The following is a 22915-nucleotide window of genomic DNA, read 5'->3' on the forward strand; positions in this document are numbered from 1 at the left end:
ATTTGAGCTTTATCTGGTGTGGTTGCAGGTTTTATGGCATTTAGTATCTTTAGAACAGTAAGAATCAAAGTATCTGACTTCGCATCAAAAAAACCTGCTTGTGGCTAAGGAAGATCAGGTTCAGCTCTGGAGGCACCAAAAAATCATCAGCTGTCGAACTGGACCTAAGGCATCTTTTCAAACCTTCCGTGATCTTGCTGCAATGCATGATGATGGATTTATGGATTAGAGAACAGCGTATGATGGCAAACTTGTAGCATTGGCTCTGATGTAAAAAGAGAACAAATTCTTTCCTAAAAATCAAAGTAATTCCAAATTCTTGGGATCACGCAGCCATGCCACTTGCAAAGGAAGCATTTCCCTGCCTCTCAAAGCTTGCTGTGTCCTCGATCTGCTGTCTCCCTGCTGTTAATTGATTGCAACTCCGCGTGTCCGATTAGGGCTGAGAGTTGCTCTCGCTACGTGTATCGTGCAACATACGCTGTGCACGCTCGTGCATATAGAAACGTTGATACTGTATGCGTGTACGTAGGTATGCCTGTTTGTGTGCTGACCCCAAAATCACTCGTGTTATAAAGCATCAGCCTTGAAGGCACATTCATCAAACTGTTATGTAGATCTTTTGGTTTTGCCAGATCCCTCCAAATGAGAGACTTTTTATGCAGTCTGCTGTGGCAAATAGCCCCACATTCTAATCTTTACTATCGCTCTTGCTGACTTTATCATCCCTCGCTCTTGGTGTGTGCATAAACAGGTATGTGTATGTATGTCCAGACAGTATTTAACAGGTAGAGTTGACTAAAACAACGGTAAAGAGTGGAAATTCTGGCTGTTCTGCTTCAGCTTTGGACAACTTGGCTCCAGATTCTCATCCAGAGAATGAGATGCGTTAGCAAGAGCTTGTCCTGTGCTTCAGACGACATGATGGGTGGTTTGCATACGCATCATAGTGCAGCATTCTCTATGTAACTTGTGACACCCAGGGCGCTGTCAGCCTAGTGGAGTGCGGTGACCAGCAGGTAAATCATCAGCAGCTGTTTGCGGCTGGGGTAAGGCTGACGGATTGACAAGGGGGATGAGAACACGTAGTTCCTGGTGCTCTGCCTTCCTTGTGATCTGACTGTCCTAATAATACACGGGGGGGGCGTTAAGCATCTTTAATATTTTTGTAAGCGATTAAAGGCACAAAGTAGAGCAGCAAGAGAGACTGCCCAAGTGAAATACTTTGTGCTTTATAACCCGCAAGTACCCACAGGTAGGTGCACTAGTACTCCTCTCGTGCGTTTGTTGGGGTGCAACAAAAAAGTTTTGTTCCCTTCTTGGTCTTTGGTACAGGACACAGGCAGGTCAGCAAGCTGGAAGGTTAGACCAGGGAGTAGGACTGTTTCTTCTCTTTCACTTACTGATACCTTTCTTTAGGGTTACTTTGAAAAAGAAGATTTGACCGATCAAGCCGTCAGGAGACTTTCCGTCCAAGAAAGAGCGAAGCCAGCTCTTGCCAGGACTGGAGGAAGTCCCTGTTGAGAGCGAAGCCTTCGAACCTGCGCTCGTTCTCAGACAGTGTCGATTATGTCCAAGCAAGGGGACGACTGCTACTTCTATGTCTATTCCACCTGTGACAAGGTATGTTTGGGCTTCTTTTGCTTTGGGGTTTCTTGTTGAGTTTTTAGGAGAGGAGGGGGCGGAGGCATCCAGATTTCTGTTAACTTAAGAAGCCGTTCGATTCTGCTTCCAGTGCTACTAGCATGGATAATTTTGGAGGCTGTACTGTTTTAATTTCCTCTTTGTGGGTTTCCTTTTGGTTACAGGGAGACAGCTGTTCCTTCCGCCACTGTGCGGCTGCTCTGGGAAATGAGAGAGTGTGCAGGCTGTGGCAGGAGGGTCGCTGTTTCAAGACTACCTGCAGATTCAGACACATGGAAGTCGATGTGAGTGTTTGCCTAAAGATGTGTTCTCCCGCTAAATCCCTGAAAGCCTTTTTCCTTGCTGTCGGCAGACTGAATGTGCTTGTACGTGATAGATTTACTCGCTTTCAAACGATACTGGTTTCCGTTACTTGGAGGGGGCTGGGAGGAAGTTGGGGGAAGAAAAATCAATTTCTTAGGTATATCTCAGCAAGACATTTTTGTATTAGGTGCTGGCGTTGTTCTGACGTCTTGGGGTAGCACAGGGTGGGGAGGGAGAAGATGGGAAGGAAATAAGGCTCTGAAAGATAACTTGAGATAGATTCAAGCTAGGCAATTTAAGGCATTTTTTCCCTCTGAATAATCCCAGTATTTTGCACATTGTCTTAGTTTAGACCACCCTGAACTGACGTGTGCGAGCCCCCATCTTCTCCAACGGAATGACAGGAAAGCTAGATAATGTGTAGTAGTTACAGCTTGCGCAAACTTTGTCGATCTGCCCTGCAATGCTTTCAGTGATAAAACTGCCCTTTGGAATGATGTTTCCGCACTGCATTGCAATAGCCCTGTCTCTGGCATGACGTGTAACTATGTCTCTTAGCAAGGCTAAGGCGAGTGTTACCATGAGCTTTTCTTTCTTTCTGTCTTCAGAAAAAATGCAGCGAGATTCCTTGCTACTGGGAGAATCAGCCAGCTGGCTGTCAAAACTCCAACTGCGCGTTCCATCACACGAAAGGACGCTATGTTGGTGGGCGCTTCTTCCCGCCAAGCAAAAGTGAGTTTCTTGGGTCCTTTTCCTTTAAGCATTAAAGAATTAATTTTGAATATTACTTAGGAGTGGGTACAATGCCGTAGAAGGCATCAAGTAACTGCTGACTGAGGAGTGTAGGGAGAAGTGTGCAGTCACAGGCTCTCAGCTAAAGGGACTGTAATTCCGGTATTTAATTTTTTCTTTGCTGCTCAGCTTCTCTGTGCTTTGTGTGACCTTTGCACTTCAGGTTGCTTTCCCTTCATTTCATCCTTTCTGGAGGGTAGGGTGGTGAGATGAGTGTGTGAAGGGAAGTTGTTGTTCCTAGTGTGTTCGTAGGGGTGGGGAATAGGAAACTCTGACTTGAGCAGCCAGGTGGGTTATCTATGGTATCTACCGTATCTAGACAGTGAGTGCAAGGTTGGGGTGAAAGTTTTACATGGCCGAATGAGAGATGATCCTCGTCTTCCTCTAGCTACGCTTCCAAGTCGACCTGAGCCTGCAGAAGATGATGTGAAAATGGCTCAGGCGTCACTGCAGCAAAACAGACTTTCTGTCCAGTGGAGTCCCTCTCCGCAGCTGAGGGGGGTGATGAAAGGGGAAAGCTCTGAAAAGGTCCCAAGTCCTACACATCCTCCAGCCAGTTGTAATCAATGCTGCAGATGATGATGAAGATGGGTACTTTTTCCTTACTGAAGGCATTTCTACTGGAGGTGAATGTATAAATTCACAGAGTGCCTGAACTGTGTAGTGTTTAAAGCTACGGACCAGAGTCTGGAGTCTTCAATACTTTTTCCCCGGTATAGCTCTTGCTTATATGAGCCTGTCAAGTCAATACAGCTGTTTAAAAAAACCTCCCACAAACAGTTGCTTGTAGTTAAGAATACGAACAGAATATGAACCGTGGACTGAAATGTCATTGTACGAGCTGCATAAGCATGAAATGTCTTGTATAATCCCTGCTCCATAACTGAATAGGTTTTATTTTGGACTTTCAGAGCAGCTTTCTGAAGATGGAGGTGAAACTAAAACACCTGTCCAGCCACGGGCAACAGAAGCCCATAGTGGAACGCGGATAATTTCCACTAGGAAAGGCAGTGCTAATACAAAGCAAGGTATTCTAGCAACTGTAGTAGGATGGCTTGGAAGGAGAACTTGACGATTAACTCCAAAGCGATATGTTCTAAAACTACGATAGAGCATCGGGTAGCTGGATGGAGTCAGTTATTTCCACGAGCTCATTCCTCTCTCCTAATGTCGTATGTCCCTTGGGTCAGACAGGTCAACTCCTCCTTGTTGACTGTTGTAAAACAAACAAAATAGAGCCACAGCGTGGAGTTTAAATGCCTGCAAATGTGTCCTTTCAAACACGGTGGGAAGAAGCCATGTCTAATGATAGAGGAACCTAATATCGTGTAGATGGATTAAAACGCTTAAAACGGTAGGTTTTACTCTGCAGGATGGGAGGAGGGTTGAAGAAGGGTGCCAGTTGCTTACCAAAATACCCATCCGTTGTATGGATTTTTTTACTGGTGAGGAGTGTTGAGAGGGTTTATTTGGAAGACTTTGGAAGGGTTCTGAGCTGTAAGAAGCTTGAGCGTGTGTGCTCTTCAACATGTGCCTTTAGGCCTCAGCTTCATTAACCATTTTCTGTTTTCAGAGGACAATTTAGATTTTGGAATAAAAACACTTGAAGAAATCAAACTGGAGAAACTAAAGGGAAAAGCAAAAAGCCAAGGTGGTGAGTTAATATCCCCTACTTGTAGTGAATACTATTGTTTCCACTTCATGGCTCCTCAACCGAAAGGTCAAGTAATAATTAAGATAATTCAGACAGGTTAGCCTGCTGGTGCTGCCTCTTTTAATGAAAACCATGCTTTTATGCTTCAAGGCCCTGGTTTGATTGCAAATATTGGGCATCTGTAGGTGCTCAGTTTGTTGTGTTGCAATAAAAGATGCAGAAGCGGTTTTTATCAGCCTGACATTATGCTGTAGCTCATCACGTATTACAGCACCTTACAGACTCTCCAATGTGCTTAATTGGACTCTCATGTTCCTGAAGTTGAGTGAGATTTGTGAATGAGCTAACGTGTCGACAGCACGTGGCAGAAGTAGCGGTTGGGTTAAGTGCAGTAGCAGCAGAGAGAGAGGCTAATGTCAATACGAGTGTCAGTATGCAAAAAAGGGGATAACTGGAAAAACCGGGCAGTAATGAAAGGGCAGACCTATAGAAGATGGTATTATACAAGTAGCCAATTTTTGAAGCGTTGACGAGGCTGACGGTGGCACTTGCGGACAGTAGCGTGCTACGAGTCTGTGTATAAGTGGTGGTGTTCAGATCTGCACAAATTCCTTTGAAAGGCAAAAAAGGTGTGGCACTACTACTACGCGTAGTCACTCGTTTCTGTGGTTTGGCTACCAGAAGAGTGCCTTTTGCTGGGAGGTGGGCTAGAAGGAGAATGCTCTTAGTGGCTACTGGTTTCTGTGCAGCGAAGAGATTAGTCTTTGGTTTAGGGGAGGAGCCTGTGATTGAAGTGAATCTTGGCGAGAGGATGGGAAAACGGAAAGCCTCCATGGGTAAGAGCTTTTTGTGAGCCGTTGTTCGGGTGCCCTCGTCTAAACGTGACTGTGTTTAGGGGTAATTTTGCTGCGTGCCGGAGGAAAATACATTTTGGCAGAGGTGTGTATTGGCGGCAGAAGTGGCAAATGTGGTTAGCAGCTGAAAGGCAAATCTAAGAAAAGATCCCTGGAAGCATTGAAGTTTGTGGCTGACTGTTCTAAAATCCTCCTCCAGAGAAACGTTCTTCAAGCATTGCTTGTTTTCTCTCTTTCTGAAGCTGGTAGAAGTGTCCTTCCGTTAAAGCGCAACCTTGCTGACAGGCTGGGGAAGAAGATAGAGGTTCTGGAGAATGCTGCCAAAGCACCAAAGAGAGGTGCAGCTACTAAGCAGACGTCTGGATTTGATGCCCAGATTTTGTGTTTAGGTTCGCTGTTTGTCCTTTCTTCTAGTGGTTCTTTTTGCGTGTTGGTTGAGGGCTCAAGGTAGCTCTGAATCCCAGTGAAGTGATGGCTCTCATTGTGAAACGTGAACAGCAAATGGAGATTTATGCAGTCTGCCGAACTTTTTCTGTTCTCTCTTGTAGTTCAAGTCCCCAGGTCCCTGAAGGAGAGGCTAGGACTGCCCTCTGAACAGAGCCGTACAGAGACAGGTACGAACTGGCTTCCCAGTGTATGCCTTCCCCTTTTGTCTTTCCGTGAGCTTTCCTACAGCCCTAAAAGTTAATTTAAAGAAACCTGCCTGATTCCTCTTGCTCGAGTGCTGAAGCTGTCCTGTTTAGCCACTGTCAGAGATCTGGCTCTAGGGGGGGGTGTTGTCCACTCCTGCCTCATCAAGGTTTCCGCTTGAAAACTGCTGTGAACCGTCAGAAGCTGCAGTAAGTTTACACACAAGTAGGACAGAAGCACTGCCAGGAGCAGGAGTTTGAGATGTGAACAGAGAGACAGCGGTCTGAGAAAGTAACAAAATAAAATAGACTAATGCTTTTTGTGTCGCCACTCTCTCCGGATAGCACTAGTTTTCCAAATACAAGTGGCTTAAGGGAGAATACCGTGCAGAATGGTGCTGTCCTAAGATGCATTCTTGGGATCACGCAAACCTAGTTTTCCTTAGTACTGTGACAGATTTTGGAGACTTTAAATATTGCTGGACTCTCCTTAAATGTTGGTGCTTCTCTTTTTTTTTTGATGATGACAGAGAAGGCTGCTAAGCCGGCAGGAGAGTTCCGTGTGAAAACACTGGAGGAAATTCGACTTGAGAGCGCTAATCAGAGACGAGGAGAACCTCAAGTGAAACCCCAGACTGAAGGACGTTGTAAAACAGAAGATCCCAGCTTGGGGGCAAGACCTTCCCCTGCAGTTCACGTCAAAACTTTCTCAGGCTCCCTGGCTGAAAAAACCCACAAGCGATTGGAACGAGAGAAGCAAAAACCAAAAGAGTTTCCTACCAAGACAAAAGTTGAGAGCAATCCCAAGAAGCGGAGCGTACTTGCTCCGTCTGTGCTCAGCCAAGCGCGCCCGGCAGAGCCGGCACGTAAAGCCAAGCCAGCAGGAGAAGTGCACGTTAAAACCTTGGAAGAAATCAAGCGGGAGAAAGCTCTGCGGATGCAGCAGAGTGGAGGAAAAGTGCCAGCTCCACCAGCACAACCTGAACCTGCCGCGACAGGGAGGAGGTTGTTACAGATCACAAAGCTAATAGGTAATAAGGTGATTTGATACCTGCCCTGGTGAAGCGCTTCCCCTGTCAAGCAAATTCAGTTTGCTGAGGTTTTGCTTTGCTTTTTCCTTCTGCATATCGTAGAGGGTAGAAGAGTTTAAGGCTACAAAGTCAGAAGGCAAGGAAGTGCCAGAATATGCAACCATATTATTTTCCATGAATCACGTGATAGCTTTCTGTATTTCCCACTGGAAAATTCTTCCACTGAGGAGCTTTGTAGCCTAGTTTCTTGCTTCTGTTTTTTCTGCCATCCGCTTGTGGTATGGGATCTTCCCTGGGCTGAATCCAGGCTTACCTTCCTCTTTGGCATATGTGTTGTTTAATTCAGTTATTGATGTATCTATGTTTGCAAAGCATGTATCAACTTCTTAATGTGAGGGCCATTTTTTGTCAAAATTGGCAGAGCAGTAAAGATATCGTTAAGATTATATAAGCCACGTAAAAAGAGAATAGTGCGATTGAGGGAAAGAGAGCTCGAACGGTGCAGGGATTGCTTACTGTAGCCTTTCCCTCTGTCCCATTATTAGACGTGAGGAAATAAACACAGCAAGGAAACAGAGGTAGCCAGGATTCTTTATTTCTGCTGTTGACAAAATGATGATGTTTTGTTTTGGGGTTTTTTTGCTTGTTTTGAAGCACCTGGAAGAGAAGAAAAGATGGTAGTGGAATTGAGCAAGCCTTTTCCCAAAGCTGTCTCTGCACCTGCAGAGGTGAGTCCTTTGTGAAGACATACATCTATCTGTTCATACAGTTTTTGATACATTTTGTTATGTTTTGTTTGTAACTGGCTGCATGCTCCCAGTTGGAGGGTGTTCCTACCTTTCTGCATTTGGTAAGCGCTGCAGTGCTGTCGCAAGTCCTGTCACTACTTTGAATAGCATTTCCAGACAACGTGTTAAACGCCAAGCTTTGACTTAATCTTGTTATACCTGACAGTGAATAAGAAACCCTATTAGCACCAGATAAAATCTTCGAGGTTAATGTTTTTCTTCTCCGTGACTTTATCTGTGAGACTGGAAGAAGGAGATCTTAAAATCCTGGGCAAAGAACTTTAATAGAAAAGGCTGGAGGTTTGTATTAGAGGAAACCAGTCTGTCAGGGAATGCTGTCTTGGGGGAGCTTGTATGGCTTCCTGTTGCTGAAAAAGAATGTAATAGATTACAGCTAGAGTCTTCTGCTCTATTGAAGAAGCTTGCTGTGTTGGGAATTGTAGGCTTTTGAAACTGTTTCCATAGCAAAGCATGGACCTTGTGACAGGTTACAGGCAACGTTTTCTGGGGAAAAATGTCAGCTCTGAATGGTATTAACATGCTCTGTTCCACATGGAGCTATTTCGGAGGGATTGCTACTGAGATTTTCTTAATGAAATCTCCATAGATTTTTGTCCTCTTAGTCCTCTTCTTTTGTTTCCTTCCAGCCCTCTGATCAGAGTGCAACTAATTCTAAAGTTGAAGTGAAGAGCCTTGAAGAGATAATGTGGGAGAAGCGGCAACTGAAGCAACGCCAAGAAGAGAAGCTTCAGAAGGAAGCAGCTGCTGTGCCATCTCCTATTGAACAGGCAATCAAGGGTAAAACTGCAGCATCAGGGAGTCCTGAATCCAGTGTGGTTTCAGGGTCAGCTTATCAGCTTCCAAAGAGGATATTGGTGAAATCTCCGGGAGATGGGGTTGAAAGCCCCGGAAAGGGTGCTGCCCTATCAGCAGAAGAACGGACAGCTCGACTTCTGGAATGGTTAGCTGAAAGTAAGTGTTGAGTGTATGTGAAAGAGTTACTTTAGGTCATGCTTTGAAAGAAAGGCAGAGGGTGACAATTTTCACGTTGTAACTCTGGCTCCTTTTTGTAATTTCTTTGCTCCTTCTTATGGCTTGTTGGTAAACAGAGTTTACGGTGTGGAAAATACTGCTGAGAATCTGGGAAATGGCAGTGTAATTGTGCTGGCTAAATACTTTTAACCAGAAGGGTTGTGGCGCTGTTTGAGAACCTGTTTGTTTGTTGTTGGTTTTTTTCCTGAGGCAAAGCAAGACGGTATCAGTTCTCTCTTCCTTTTACTCTAGCCACACGGCAGGGGTGCCTGAAGCCTTTGGATGGGAAAGCCACCTTCCCCACAAAGCAGCCACTGAAACGTAAGGCAGCCGAGAGCCATCCGTCTGCCGTGGCGGCTGTGAAGCCATTGAGTGCCACTGGTGGCGACGGGAAGGAGCCTTCAGCTAAAAAAGCAGCTGTGGTAAGGAGAGCGGCTGGGGCAGTAGTGGGTCCCCAGTAAAATTTATGCCCAAGTTGTAGCCTCCTCTTGGAGAAAAGATGGAAGACTGAAATGTTCTACGGGTCTCCGTTCCCTTTTAAATCCAGAAGCGGTCGACAGGACGCTTGTAGTACCTTTCTGCTTTTCACCAGGTGAATGGCAGTGTTTCCATAATGCTCTGCTACGTCCCTTAATGCTGCGTTCTTTAAAAAGACCCAAGATCGTTAGTAAACTTTAAGGGAATGCTAACTTTTCTTCAGGTGTGCCCTGGCTCTGTGTTTTGGTTAAGGCTCAGCAATGCCAGAGGAGAAGCAGCGGAGGAAGAATCTGCAACGCAGTCTTTGACCTGTGTATCCTAAAAGCCATCTTGCTTCTTCCTAGGCTGTTGTTCCGGCTTTTCCACAGGGCAGCCTCTTCTCCAGACGCGGGAGAGGAAAACCCCAAACCAGGTAACAACCACAGCTTGTTCTTTTTCTTGATCAGTGTGCCTTTCAGGTGAAACTAAGTTGTTTTTTTTTTTCACACATGGAAAAATTAGAGTTTTGAGATAAATCATGCCAAAATCCAGCAGAGGAAAAATTTGTCTGAAATAATAAGTTTCTAGCAGCTGGCTGGACTGCTTATCTAGATTGTTGTCTGAAAACGCTGCAAGTTGGTACAGCTTTTCAGTGGCTTCTTGGGTTTTCTGAACGCCTGCAGAGGTTGACTTGGTAACATTTTTGCAGTCAAATTAGCAAAGGTGGCAAAGTGTCTCTGGCGACAAAAATGGAACCTTCTTGGCCAGACCCCAGGTGCTGTGTCTTCGCGGATAAATCCCCAAACTGCAAAATGTACCTGCTGATACATTGGACTCTAGAAGTAGCCCCAGGTTAATTGAATAACAATCCCTGCGTAAGGCTGAGGTGTAGGAGGGATTAACTACCATTTTAAGAGCTGGTTTGCAGAAAACATCTCTCTGCTTAAGGAATGCCATCCACTGATTTGCTCTCTTTCTTGTTCTTCCCAGTCCTGAACTGCACATTGGAAGCCAGGCAGACTCTGTGGCACAGTCAGAGGCCTCAAGCTCGACCTCAGCTTCCTCACAAGTAGCCGTAAAGAAACGCCGGTTGAGCTTCTCAGGGGCCTGGGAAGCCACCTTCTCTGTAGAAGACAACTTTGAGAAGTTCCCTTGGGAAACCTCAGGAGGCAAACAGGAAGACAAAATTGACATGGACCCAGAGAATGATGAGGAGGACTTCTTCATGGAAATTGGTGAATTGATTGACGGCTGAAAATAAAGAAAGAAAGAAATTGAAACTGATTATTTTGTTGGCTACCCAGAGGTGATTCTTTTTCTAGCTGAGGCTTTGCAAGGAGTCTTAAAGCACAGGTGAACTGGTAGACATCGGGAGTATGTGCAGGCAGTTGTCCTAAACTTCCCTGCTGGTCAGACATGCGGTCTGAATTTGTGACCCTGCAGAAGAGAGCTGAGACTGGGGTCTATTGTGTACCCTGCCACCAGGGATCGTTTTCCCTAGCAGCTACCTTTTGAATCATTGTCTTAAATTTTTGAAGAACTTGAGTCTCTTCTCTTCCTACGAGGATTTGTGAAGGTGGGGCGGCCCTCAGGCATTTGCTGCTGGCAGAGGAAAAATCGGTTGTGGGAGTGGATTGTCAATACTTTCTCTTTGGAAGAAAACACTTGCGTGCTTTGATAATCCACTGTGCTGTCTTCGTTCCTAGAGGAAAGGTCTGAAACCAAAACTGAGCAAACTGCTGTTGCGGCTCCAGAAGGGTCACCCAGCCCCAAGCTGCCGACGCTTTATCCTGCCAAAGGACTTTCTCCCGCTGAGACTTCTGCCAGCATGGGTCGGTCGGTCGTGGACTTTGGGAGAGAGGAAGAGCGCGCGAGAGCCCGGCGAGGAAGGCTTCCCCCTCGCTGCTTCCCTCCTCCTGCTCTGTCGTCAGCCTTCGCTGTCCCCGGCCTAGGCGCTGTCCGTGGAGATGGGGTTTGGTGTACGCCATGGTTTCTGTAAATATTTTAGTCTTCCCTGTTATGCTCGTATTCTCCTGAAGGTCCTGTATGAAACGTAGCCTGGCTGCCTCCACCTTCACCGGTAGTTGAGCTGTTCCCCATGACAGCAGTTAACAGCGTTTTTACCGAACCCTGGCGCAGGAAAGGTGCGGGTGCGTGGTCTGTCTGTGGGGCGTCCTTAACGCTCCGCTCCAGAACCTCATCTTCCGCTACCTGCAGAACGTGAGTACCGCCGGGCTGCCGCGGCTTCGGCCCCGTGTGAGAGGAGCGTCCCGGTGCTTCTTGCGCAGGGCCCTTCGAGCCGTGTGGGGAGCGGGGCGGCACGCCGGGCGGGTCTTTCCGAGTTCAGGATGGGGTTTTTGGAGCCGGTCTCGCTTGAACTGAAGAACTTGCTGTCGTTGCGATCCGTGAGAAGAACAGCTAGTTCCGAGTTGGGCGTTTTTCCTTCTCACCTTAAGGAGTTACCTTTGTAAGAGGCGTTTGCTCTTGCAGTCGGGTGTGCAGGGCTGTTTTCCGTGACAGTCTTAAAGCCTGTGCTGTTGCATGTTCGCCAGTGAAGGCAGAGAGGATTTCCGAAATAGTCTACCACCTTAAAAATGACCGAGGACGTAACCGAAACCACGCGGGAGAGTTACTGCCTCTTAATGCAGAAGGAGAGGACAACGTTGTGTGGAGGGTTTATGTTCCTGTTGTGCTCTCCCCCTCCATCGTTTTGCAGAGGTCCAGGACCCAGGTGTGGCTTTATGAGCAAGTGAACATGCGGCTAGAAGGCTGCATCATTGTGAGTATCGGGATGTCTTTGGATTGGGTATTTTGTTGGTTGTTCTTCAAAGTCATAAAACTGTTTCTTCCTGCCAGGAAAAGCTAGCATGGGGGGTGGAAATACCTCGTGCCTCTCCAATTGATAGTCTTAATTGTCCAGCCCACGTCAGCACAGCTCACGATAGCTTGTGTCGTCGTTGCTGAAGTTTAGAGCAGGGCACGTAGCTCAGCGAAGGCTCTTGTTGCTGATTTTTAGGGCTTTGATGAATATATGAACTTGGTGCCGGACGACGCAGAGGAAATTCACTCCAAACCAAAATCAAGGAAAGAGCTGGGTATGTCAGTATGTCTGTGTAAGCCGAGCGATGCCTGAAACCTGGCTGCGTGAGCCTTCCCCGTAGCAAGGCTTTAAAGCACGAAACGTGTGGAGAGTGTTGAGTTTGGAGTCCAGTGAGCGGATACTGGCTAGGTCTCGGTTCCTGCTGTTTCTTGAGCTGGTGGCTTTGTTGAACGTGAAGGAGAAAGAATCTGCCTCTGCCTGCGACGAGTCTTTGTCTTTCAAATGTGTGTAACAACGGATGGACTGCGCTGCACTTTTTCTGCAGCCCGGGTGGCTGGAGGGGTCCAGTTGTACTCCCGCTCAGGAATATGGAAGGCGACAAGCGAAATGCTGAGCTGCTTGGACATTCAAAAGAGCTAGATCTGAGGGGATTTCTCTTGTTCCCCGCATGGTGGTGGATATAGTAAAGTTGCACTGTACAGGTGTGTCTCACTTCCTAGGGAAAAGAAATGGCACCTTCTAGACCGTGAATTCCTCCTGATTTGTGTTGGAATGCCTCTGCTGGGCAAAGCAGTGGTCCTTAATGGCCTTCCATTTAAGAGTTGGCTTGTGCAAACCGCAGCAGTCGTGCTTGAAATTTCCTTTAATTATCAATGGCATCAGCAACACATCCAGTAATTTCTAGGAGGAGATGCGTAGGAATCTGTAGGACACAAGAGTCTGTTTTTGAAGGTGCTAAGGGTGAAAAGTGAATAGTCCCATCAATACTGAAGAAGGGAAGGAAACCTTGCACTTAACAACTGTTTTTCTTCCCTTTGCCAACAGTCAAAACCCAGTAACTAACAGGAGAACCCAACTCGTCCTCTCTTTATTTCAGACTTGGGAAAATCCCCTGCCAGAAAAAAAAAAAAAATCCTGGAAAATCCGCTAGTGTTTGTGTGAGTAGAAGGTTCCAACCTTTTGTTATTAACTTGTAAGAACGATTTCATTCCGTTTTGTCCAAGAGAGTCAGAAATACTTGCACAGAAACGCGCAGCATCTGAATGAAAGGGGTCAGAACCGCTTGAATTTGAGCTTTATCTGGTGTGGTTGCAGGTTTTATGGCATTTAGTATCTTTAGAACAGTAAGAATCAAAGTATCTGACTTCGCATCAAAAAAACCTGCTTGTGGCTAAGGAAGATCAGGTTCAGCTCTGGAGGCACCAAAAAATCATCAGCTGTCGAACTGGACCTAAGGCATCTTTTCAAACCTTCCGTGATCTTGCTGCAATGCATGATGATGGATTTATGGATTAGAGAACAGCGTATGATGGCAAACTTGTAGCATTGGCTCTGATGTAAAAAGAGAACAAATTCTTTCCTAAAAATCAAAGTAATTCCAAATTCTTGGGATCACGCAGCCATGCCACTTGCAAAGGAAGCATTTCCCTGCCTCTCAAAGCTTGCTGTATCCTCGATCTGCTGTCTCCCTGCTGTTAATTGATTGCAACTCCGCGTGTCCGATTAGGGCTGAGAGTTGCTCTCGCTACGTGTATCGTGCAACATACGCTGTGCACGCTCGTGCATATAGAAACGTTGATACTGTATGCGTGTACGTAGGTATGCCTGTTTGTGTGCTGACCCCAAAATCACTCGTGTTATAAAGCATCAGCCTTGAAGGCACATTCATCAAACTGTTATGTAGATCTTTTGGGTTTGCCGGTTCCCTCCAAATGAGAGACTTTTTATGCAGTCTGCTGTGGCAAATAGCCCCACATTCTAATCTTTACTATCGCTCTTGCTGACTTTATCATCCCTCGCTCTTGGTGTGTGCATAAACAGGTATGTGTATGTATGTCCAGACAGTATTTAACAGGTAGAGTTGACTAAAACAATGGTAAAGAGTGGAAATTCTGGCTGTTCTGCTTCAGCTTTGGACAACTTGGCTCCAGATTCTCATCCAGAGAATGAGATGCGTTAGCAAGAGCTTGTCCTGTGCTTCAGACGACATGATGGGTGGTTTGCATACGCATCATAGTGCAGCATTCTCTATGTAACTTGTGACACCCAGGGCGCTGTCAGCCTAGTGGAGTGCGGTGACCAGCAGGTAAATCATCAGCAGCTGTTTGCGGCTGGGGTAAGGCTGACGGATTGACAAGGGGGATGAGAACACGCAGTTCCTGGTGCTCTGCCTTCCTTGTGATCTGACTGTCCTAATAATACACGGGGGGGGCGTTAAGCATCTTTAATATTTTTGTAAGCGATTAAAGGCACAAAGTAGAGCAGCAAGAGAGACTGCCCAAGTGAAATACTTTGTGCTTTATAACCCGCAAGTACCCACAGGTAGGTGCACTAGTACTCCTCTCGTGCGTTTGTTGGGGTGCAACAAAAAAGTTTTGTTCCCTTCTTGGTCTTTGGTACAGGACACAGGCAGGTCAGCAAGCTGGAAGGTTAGACCAGGGAGTAGGACTGCTTCTTCTTTTTCACTTACTGATACCTTTCTTTAGGGTTACTTTGAAAAAGAAGATTTGACTGATCAAGCCGTCAGGAGACTTTCCGTCCAAGAAAGAGCGAAGCCAGCTCTTGCCAGGACTGGAGGAAGTCCCTGTTGAGAGCGAAGCCTTCGAACCTGCGCTCGTTCTCAGACGGTGTTGATTATGTCCAAGCAAGGGGACGACTGCTACTTCTATGTCTATTCCACCTGTGACAAGGTATGTTTGGGCTTCTTTTGCTTTGGGGTTTCTTGTTGAGTTTTTAGGAGAGGAGGGGGCGGAGGCATCCAGATTTCTGTTAACTTAAGAAGCCGTTCGATTCTGCTTCCAGTGCTACTAGCATGGATAATTTTGGAGGCTGTACTGTTTTAATTTCCTCTTTGTGGGTTTCCTTTTGGTTACAGGGAGACAGCTGTTCCTTCCGCCACTGTGCGGCTGCTCTGGGAAATGAGAGAGTGTGCAGGCTGTGGCAGGAGGGTCGCTGTTTCAAGACTACCTGCAGATTCAGACACATGGAAGTCGATGTGAGTGTTTGCCTAAAGATGTGTTCTCCCGCTAAATCCCTGAAAGCCTTTTTCCTTGCTGTCGGCAGACTGAATGTGCTTGTACGTGATAGATTTACTCGCTTTCAAATGATACTGGTTTCCGTTACTTGGAGGGGGCTGGGAGGAAGTTGGGGGAAGAAAAATAAATTTCTTAGGTATATCTCAGCAAGACATTTTTGTATTAGGTGCTGGCGTTGTTCTGACGTCTTGGGGTAGCACAGGGTGGGGAGGGAGAAGATGGGAAGGAAATAAGGCTCTGAAAGATAACTTGAGATAGATTCAAGCTAGGCAATTTAAGGCATTTTTTCCCTCTGAATAATCCCAGTATTTTGCACATTGTCTTAGTTTAGACCACCCTGAACTGACGTGTGCGAGCCCCCATCTTCTCCAACGGAATGACAGGAAAGCTAGATAATATGTAGTAGTTACAGCTTACGCAAACTTTGTCGATCTGCCCTGCAATGCTTTCGGTGATAAACTGCATCTTTGGAATGATGTTTCCGCACTGCACTGCGATAGCCCTGTCTCTGGCATGACGTGTAACTATGTCTCTTAGCAAGGCTAAGGCGAGTGTTACCATGAGCTTTTCTTTCTTTCTGTCTTCAGAAAAAACGCAGTGAGGTTCCTTGCTACTGGGAGAATCAGCCAGCTGGCTGTCAAAAATCCAACTGCGCGTTCCGTCACACGAAAGGACGCTATGTTGGTGGGCGCTTCTTCCCGCCAAGCAAAAGTGAGTTTCTTGGGTCCTTTTCCTTTAAGCATTAAAGAATTAATTTTGAATATTACTTAGGAGTGGGTACAATGCCGTAGAAGGCATCAAGTAACTGCTGACTGAGGAGTGTAGGGAGAAGTGTGCAGTCACAGGCTCTCAGCTAAAGGGACTGTAATTCCGGTATTTAATTTTTTCTTTGCTGCTCAGCTTCTCTGTGCTTTGTGTGACCTTTGCACTTCAGGTTGCTTTCCCTTCATTTCATCCTTTCTGGAGGGTAGGGTGGTGAGATGAGTGTGTGAAGGGAAGCCGTTGTTCCTAGTGTGTTCGTAGGGGTGGGGAATAGGAAACTCTGACTTCAGCAGCCAGGTGGGCTATCTACCTTATCTACCGCATCTAGACAGTGAGTGCAAGGTTGGGGTGAAAGTTTTACATGGCCGAATGAGAGATGATCCTCGTCTTCCTCTAGCTACGCTTCCAAGTCGACCTGAGCCTGCAGAAGATGATGTGAAAATGGCTCAGGCGTCACTGCAGCAAAACAGACTTTCTGTCCAGTGGAGTCCCTCTCCGCAGCTGAGGGGGGTGATGAAAGGGGAAAGCTCTGAAAAGGTCCCAAGTCCTACACATCCTCCAGCCAGTTGTAATCAATGCTGCAGATGATGATGAAGATGGGTACTTTTTCCTTACTGAAGGCATTTCTACTGGAGGTGAATGTATAAATTCACAGAGTGCCTGAACTGTGTAGTGTTTAAAGCTACGGACCAGAGTCTGGAGTCTTCAGTACTTTTTCCCCGGTATAGCTCTTGCTTATATGAGCCTGTCAAGTCAATACAGCTGTTTAAAAAAACCTCCCACAAACAGTTGCTTGTAGTTAAGAATACGAACAGAATATGAACCGTGGACTGAAATGTCATTGTACGAGCTGCATAAGCATGAAACGTCTTGTATAATCCCTGCTCCATAACTGAATAGGTTTTATTTTGGACGTTCAGAGCAGCTTTCTGAAGATGGAGGTGAAACTAAAACACCTGTCCAGCCACGGGCAACAGAAGCCCATAGTGGATCGCGGATAATTTCCACTAGGAAAGGCAGGGCTAATACAAAGCAAGGTATTCTAGCAGCTGTAGTAGGATGGCTTGGAAGGAGAACTTGACGATTAACTCCAAAGCGATATGTTCTAAAACTACGATAGAGCATCGGGTAGCTGGATGGAGTCAGTTATTTCCACGAGCTCATTCCTCTCTCCTAATGTCGTATGTCCCTTGGGTCAGACAGGTCAACTCCTCCTTGTTGACTGTTGTAAAACAAACAAAATAGAGCCACAGCGTGGAGTTTAAATGCCTGCAAATGTGTCCTTTCAAACACGGTGGGAAGAAGCCATGTCTAATGATAGAGGAATCTAATATCGTGTAGATGGATTAAAACGCTTAAAACGGTAGGTTTTACTCTGCAGGATGGGAGGAGGGTTGAAGAAGGGTGCCAGTTGCTTACCAAAATACCCATCCGTTGTATGGATTTTTTTACTGGTGAGGAGTGTTGAGAGGGTTTATTTGGAAGACTTTGGAAGGGTTCTGAGCTGTAAGAAGCTTGAGCGTGTGTGCTCTTCAACATGTGCCTTTAGGCCTCAGCTTCATTAACCATTTTCTGTTTTCAGAGGACAATTTAGATTTTGGAATAAAAACACTTGAAGAAATCAAACTGGAGAAACTAAAGGGAAAAGCAAAAAGCCAAGGTGGTGAGTTAATATCCCCTACTTGTAGTGAATACTATTGTTTCCACTTCATGGCTCCTCAACCGAAAGGTCAAGTAATAATTAAGATAATTCAGACAGGTTAGCCTGCTGGTGCTGCCTCTTTTAATGAAAACCATGCTTTTATGCTTCAAGGCCCTGGTTTGATTGCAAATATTGGGCATCTGTAGGTGCTCAGTTTGTTGTGTTGCAATAAAAGATGCAGAAGCGGTTTTTATCAGCCTGACATTATGCTGTAGCTCATCACGTATTACAGCACCTTACAGACTCTCCAATGTGCTTAATTGGACTCTCATGTTCCTGAAGTTGAGTGAGATTTGTGAATGAGCTAACGTGTCGACAGCACGTGGCAGAAGTAGCGGTTGGGTTAAGTGCAGTAGCAGCAGAGAGAGAGGCTAATGTCAATACGAGTGTCAGTATGCAAAAAAGGGGATAACTGGAAAAACCGGGCAGTAATGAAAGGGCAGACCTACAGAAGATGGTATTATACAAGTAGCCAATTTTTGAAGCGTTGACGAGGCTGACGGTGGCACTTGCGGACAGTAGCGTGCTACGAGTCTGTGTATAAGTGGTGGTGTTCAGATCTGCACAAATTCCTTTGAAAGGCAAAAAAGGTGTGGCACTACTACTACGCGTAGTCACTCGTTTCTGTGGTTTGGCTACCAGAAGAGTGCCTTTTGCTGGGAGGTGGGCTAGAAGGACAATGCTCTTAGTGGCTACCGGTTTCTGTGCAGCGAAGAGATTAGTCTTTGGTTTAGGGGAGGAGCCTGTGATTGAAGTGAATCTTGGCGAGAGGATGGGAAAACAGAAAGCCTCCATGGGTAAGAGCTTTTTGTGAGCCGTTGTTCGGGTGCCCTCGTCTAAACGTGACTGTGTTTAGGGGTAATTTTGCTGCGTGCCGGAGGAAAATACATTTTGGCAGAGGTGTGTATTGGCGGCAGAAGTGGCAAATGTGGTTAGCAGCTGAAAGGCAAATCTAAGAAAAGATCCCTGGAAGCATTGAAGTTTGTGGCTGACTGTTCTAAAATCCTCCTCCAGAGAAACGTTCTTCAAGCATTGCTTGTTTTCTCTCTTTCTGAAGCTGGTAGAAGTGTCCTTCCGTTAAAGCGCAACCTTGCTGACAGGCTGGGGAAGAAGATAGAGGTTCTGGAGAATGCTGCCAAAGCACCAAAGAGAGGTGCAGCTACTAAGCAGACGTCTGGATTTGATGCCCAGATTTTGTGTTTAGGTTCGCTGTTTGTCCTTTCCTCTAGTGGTTCTTTTTGCGTGTTGGTTGAGGGCTCAAGGTAGCTCTGAATCCCAGTGAAGTGATGGCTCTCATTGTGAAACGTGAACAGCAAATGGAGATTTATGCAGTCTGCCGAACTTTTTCTGTTCTCTCTTGTAGTTCAAGTCCCCAGGTCCCTGAAGGAGAGGCTAGGACTGCCCTCTGAACAGAGCCGTACAGAGACAGGTACGAACTGGCTTCCCAGTGTATGCCTTCCCCTTTTGTCTTTCCGTGAGCTTTCCTACAGCCCTAAAAGTTAATTTAAAAAAGCCTGCCTGATTCCTCTTGCTCGAGTGCTGAAGCTGTCCTGTTTAGCTGCTGGCTAAATACACTTTTAACTAGAAGGATTGGGGTGCTTTGAAGAGAACCTGTTTGTTTCCTGGGTTTTTTTCCTGAGGCAGAGCAAGACGGTATCAGTTCTCTCTTCCTTTTACTCTAGCCAAACCGAAGGTGTGCCTGAAGCCTTTGGATGGGAAAGCCACCTTCCCCAGAAAGCAGCCACTGAAACGTAAGGCAGCCGAGAGTCATCCGTCTGCCGTGGTGGCTGTGAAGCCACCGAGTGCCACTGGTGGCGACGGGAAGGAGCCTTCAGCTAAAAAAGCAGCTGTGGTAAGGAGAGCGGCTGGGGCAGTAGTGGGTCCCTAGTAAAATTTATGCCCAAGTTGTAGCCTCCTCTTGGAGAAAAGATGGAAGACTGAAATGTTCTACGGGTCTCCGTTCCCTTTTAAATCTAGAAGCGGTCGACAGGATGCTTGTAGTACCTTTCTGCTTTTCACGAGGTGAATGGCAGTGTTTCCATAATGCTCTGCTACGTCCCTTAATGCTGCGTTCTTTAAAAAGACCCAAGGTTGTTAGTAAACTTTAAGGGAATGCTAACTTTTCTTCAGGTGTGCCCTGGCTCTGTATTTAGGTTAAGGCTCAGCAATGCCAGAGGAGAAGCAGCCGAGGAAGAATCTGCAAAGCAGTCTTTGACCTGTGTATCCTAAAAACCATCTTGCTTCTTCCTAGGCTGTTGTTCCGGCTTTTCCAGAGGGCAGCCTCTTCTCCAGACGCGGGAGAGGAAAACCCCAAACCAGGTAACAACCACAACTTGTCCTTTTCCTTGATCAGTGTGCCTTTCGCGTCAAGCTAAGTTGTGGTTGGTTTTTTTTCACACGTGGAAAAATTAGAGTTTTGAGATAATTCATGCCAAAATCCAGCAGAGGAAAAATTCGTCTGAAATAATAAGTTTCTAGCAGCTGGCTGGACTGCTTATTTAGATTCTTGTCTGAAAATGCTGCAAGTTGGTACAGCTTTTCAGTGGCTTCTTGGGTTTTCTGAACGCCTGCGGAGGTTGACTTGGTAACCTTTTTGCAGTCAAATTAGTAAAGGTGGCAAAGTGTCTCTGGCGACAAAAATGGAACCTTCTTTGCCAGACCCCAGGTGCTGTGTCTTTGCGGATAAATCCCCAAACTGCAAAATGTACCTGCTGATACATTGGACTCTAGAAGCAGCCCCAGGTTAATTGACTAACAATCCCTGTGTAAGGCTGAGGGGTAGGAGGGATTAACTACTATTTTAAGAGCTGCTTTGCAGAAAACATCTCTCTGCTTAAGGAATGTCATCCACTGATTTGCTCTCTTTCTTGTTCTTCCCAGTCCTGAACTGCATACTGGAAGCCTGGCAGACTCTGTGGCACCGTCAGAGGTCTCAAGCTCAACCTCAGCTTCCTCACGAGTAGCAGTAAAGACGGACGGGTTGAGCTCCACAGGGGCCTGGGAAGCAGCCTTCTCTGCGGAAGACGACTTTGAGCAGTTTCTTTGGGAGATCTCGGGAGGCAAACTGGAAGAGATAATTGACCCGGACCCAGAGAAGGATGAGGATGAGCTCCTCATGGAACTTGCTGAAATGCTGGACATCTGAAGCGCATAGTCTTAAGGCTTAAAATAAAGAAAGAAATTGAAACTGATTATTTTGTTGGCTACCCAGAGGTGATTCTTCTTCTAGCTGAGGCTTTGCAAGGAGTCTTAAAGCACAGGTGAACTGGTAGACATCGGGAGTATGTGCAGGCAGTTGTCCTAAACTTCCCTGCTGGTCAGACATGCGGTCTGAATTTGTGACCCTGCAGAAGAGAGCTGAGACTGGGGTCTATTGTGTACCCTGCCACCAGGGATCGTTTTCCCTAGCAGCTACCTTTTGAATCATTGTCTTAAATTTTTGAAGAACTTGAGTCTCTTCTCTTCCTACGAGGATTTGTGAAGGTGGGGCGGCCCTCAGGCATTTGCTGCTGGCAGAGGAAAAATCGGTTGTGGGAGTGGATTGTCAATACTTTCTCTTTGGAAGAAAACACTTGCGTGCTTTGATAATCCACTGTGCTGTCTTCGTTCCTAGAGGAAAGGTCTGAAACCAAAACTGAGCAAACTGCTGTTGCGGCTCCAGAAGGGTCACCCAGCCCCAAGCTGCCGACGCTTTATCCTGCCAAAGGACTTTCTCCCGCTGAGACTTCTGCCAGCATGGGTCGGTCGGTCGTGGACTTTGGGAGAGAGGAAGAGCGCGCGAGAGCCCGGCGAGGAAGGCTTCCCCCTCGCTGCTTCCCTCCTCCTGCTCTGTCGTCAGCCTTCGCTGTCCCCGGCCTAGGCGCTGTCCGTGGAGATGGGGTTTGGTGTACGCCATGGTTTCTGTAAATATTTTAGTCTTCCCTGTTATGCTCGTATTCTCCTGAAGGTCCTGTATGAAACGTAGCCTGGCTGCCTCCACCTTCACCGGTAGTTGAGCTGTTCCCCATGACAGCAGTTAACAGCGTTTTTACCGAACCCTGGCGCAGGAAAGGTGCGGGTGCGTGGTCTGTCTGTGGGGCGTCCTTAACGCTCCGCTCCAGAACCTCATCTTCCGCTACCTGCAGAACGTGAGTACCGCCGGGCTGCCGCGGCTTCGGCCCCGTGTGAGAGGAGCGTCCCGGTGCTTCTTGCGCAGGGCCCTTCGAGCCGTGTGGGGAGCGGGGCGGCACGCCGGGCGGGTCTTTCCGAGTTCAGGATGGGGTTTTTGGAGCCGGTCTCGCTTGAACTGAAGAACTTGCTGTCGTTGCGATCCGTGAGAAGAACAGCTAGTTCCGAGTTGGGCGTTTTTCCTTCTCACCTTAAGGAGTTACCTTTGTAAGAGGCGTTTGCTCTTGCAGTCGGGTGTGCAGGGCTGTTTTCCGTGACAGTCTTAAAGCCTGTGCTGTTGCGTGTTCGCCAGTGAAGGCAGAGAGGATTTCCGAAATAGTCTACCACCTTAAAAATGACCGAGGACGTAACCGAAACCACGCGGGAGAGTTACTGCCTCTTAATGCAGAAGGAGAGGACAACGTTGTGTGGAGGGTTTATGTTCCTGTTGTGCTCTCCCCCTCCATCGTTTTGCAGAGGTCCAGGACCCAGGTGTGGCTTTATGAGCAAGTGAACATGCGGCTAGAAGGCTGCATCATTGTGAGTATCGGGATGTCTTTGGATTGGGTATTTTGTTGGTTGTTCTTCAAAGTCATAAAACTGTTTCTTCCTGCCAGGAAAAGCTAGCATGGGGGGTGGAAATACCTCGTGCCTCTCCAATTGATAGTCTTAATTGTCCAGCCCACGTCAGCACAGCTCACGATAGCTTGTGTCGTCGTTGCTGAAGTTTAGAGCAGGGCACGTAGCTCAGCGAAGGCTCTTGTTGCTGATTTTTAGGGCTTTGATGAATATATGAACTTGGTGCCGGACGACGCAGAGGAAATTCACTCCAAACCAAAATCAAGGAAAGAGCTGGGTATGTCAGTATGTCTGTGTAAGCCGAGCGATGCCTGAAACCTGGCTGCGTGAGCCTTCCCCGTAGCAAGGCTTTAAAGCACGAAACGTGTGGAGAGGGTTGAGTTTGGAGTCCAGTGAGCGGATACTGGCTAGGTCTCGGTTCCTGCTGTTTCTTGAGCTGGTGGCTTTGTTGAACGTGAAGGAGAAAGA

At 46.8% G+C, this 22915-nt stretch overlaps 2 protein-coding genes across 2 annotated transcripts; both read left to right on the plus strand.

Annotated features, from left to right (window-relative positions):
• Positions 1–1569: 1569 nt before the first annotated feature.
• On the plus strand, positions 1570–5307 carry LOC142044055 (zinc finger CCCH domain-containing protein 11A-like). The gene is given in 5 exon segments (XM_075056081.1): positions 1570–1623; positions 1809–1928; positions 2556–2679; positions 3128–3288; positions 3290–5307. Coding segments are annotated over 5 exon segments (564 nt in total). The 3' UTR covers positions 3395–5307.
• Positions 3790–20890, plus strand: LOC142044000 (zinc finger CCCH domain-containing protein 11A-like). The gene is made up of 9 exons (XM_075055945.1): positions 3790–3858; positions 5372–5585; positions 5796–5861; positions 6407–6907; positions 7562–7635; positions 8343–8667; positions 19405–19574; positions 19974–20041; positions 20603–20890. Exons 1-9 carry the CDS (start codon positions 3790–3792, stop codon positions 20865–20867), a joined length of 1752 nt encoding a protein of 583 aa, XP_074912046.1. The 3' UTR covers positions 20868–20890.
• Positions 20891–22915: the final 2025 nt, after the last annotated feature.

This window comes from Buteo buteo, chromosome 23, assembly GCF_964188355.1.
Source record: "Buteo buteo chromosome 23, bButBut1.hap1.1, whole genome shotgun sequence".
In the NCBI taxonomy this organism is placed as follows: domain Eukaryota; kingdom Metazoa; phylum Chordata; class Aves; order Accipitriformes; family Accipitridae; genus Buteo; species Buteo buteo.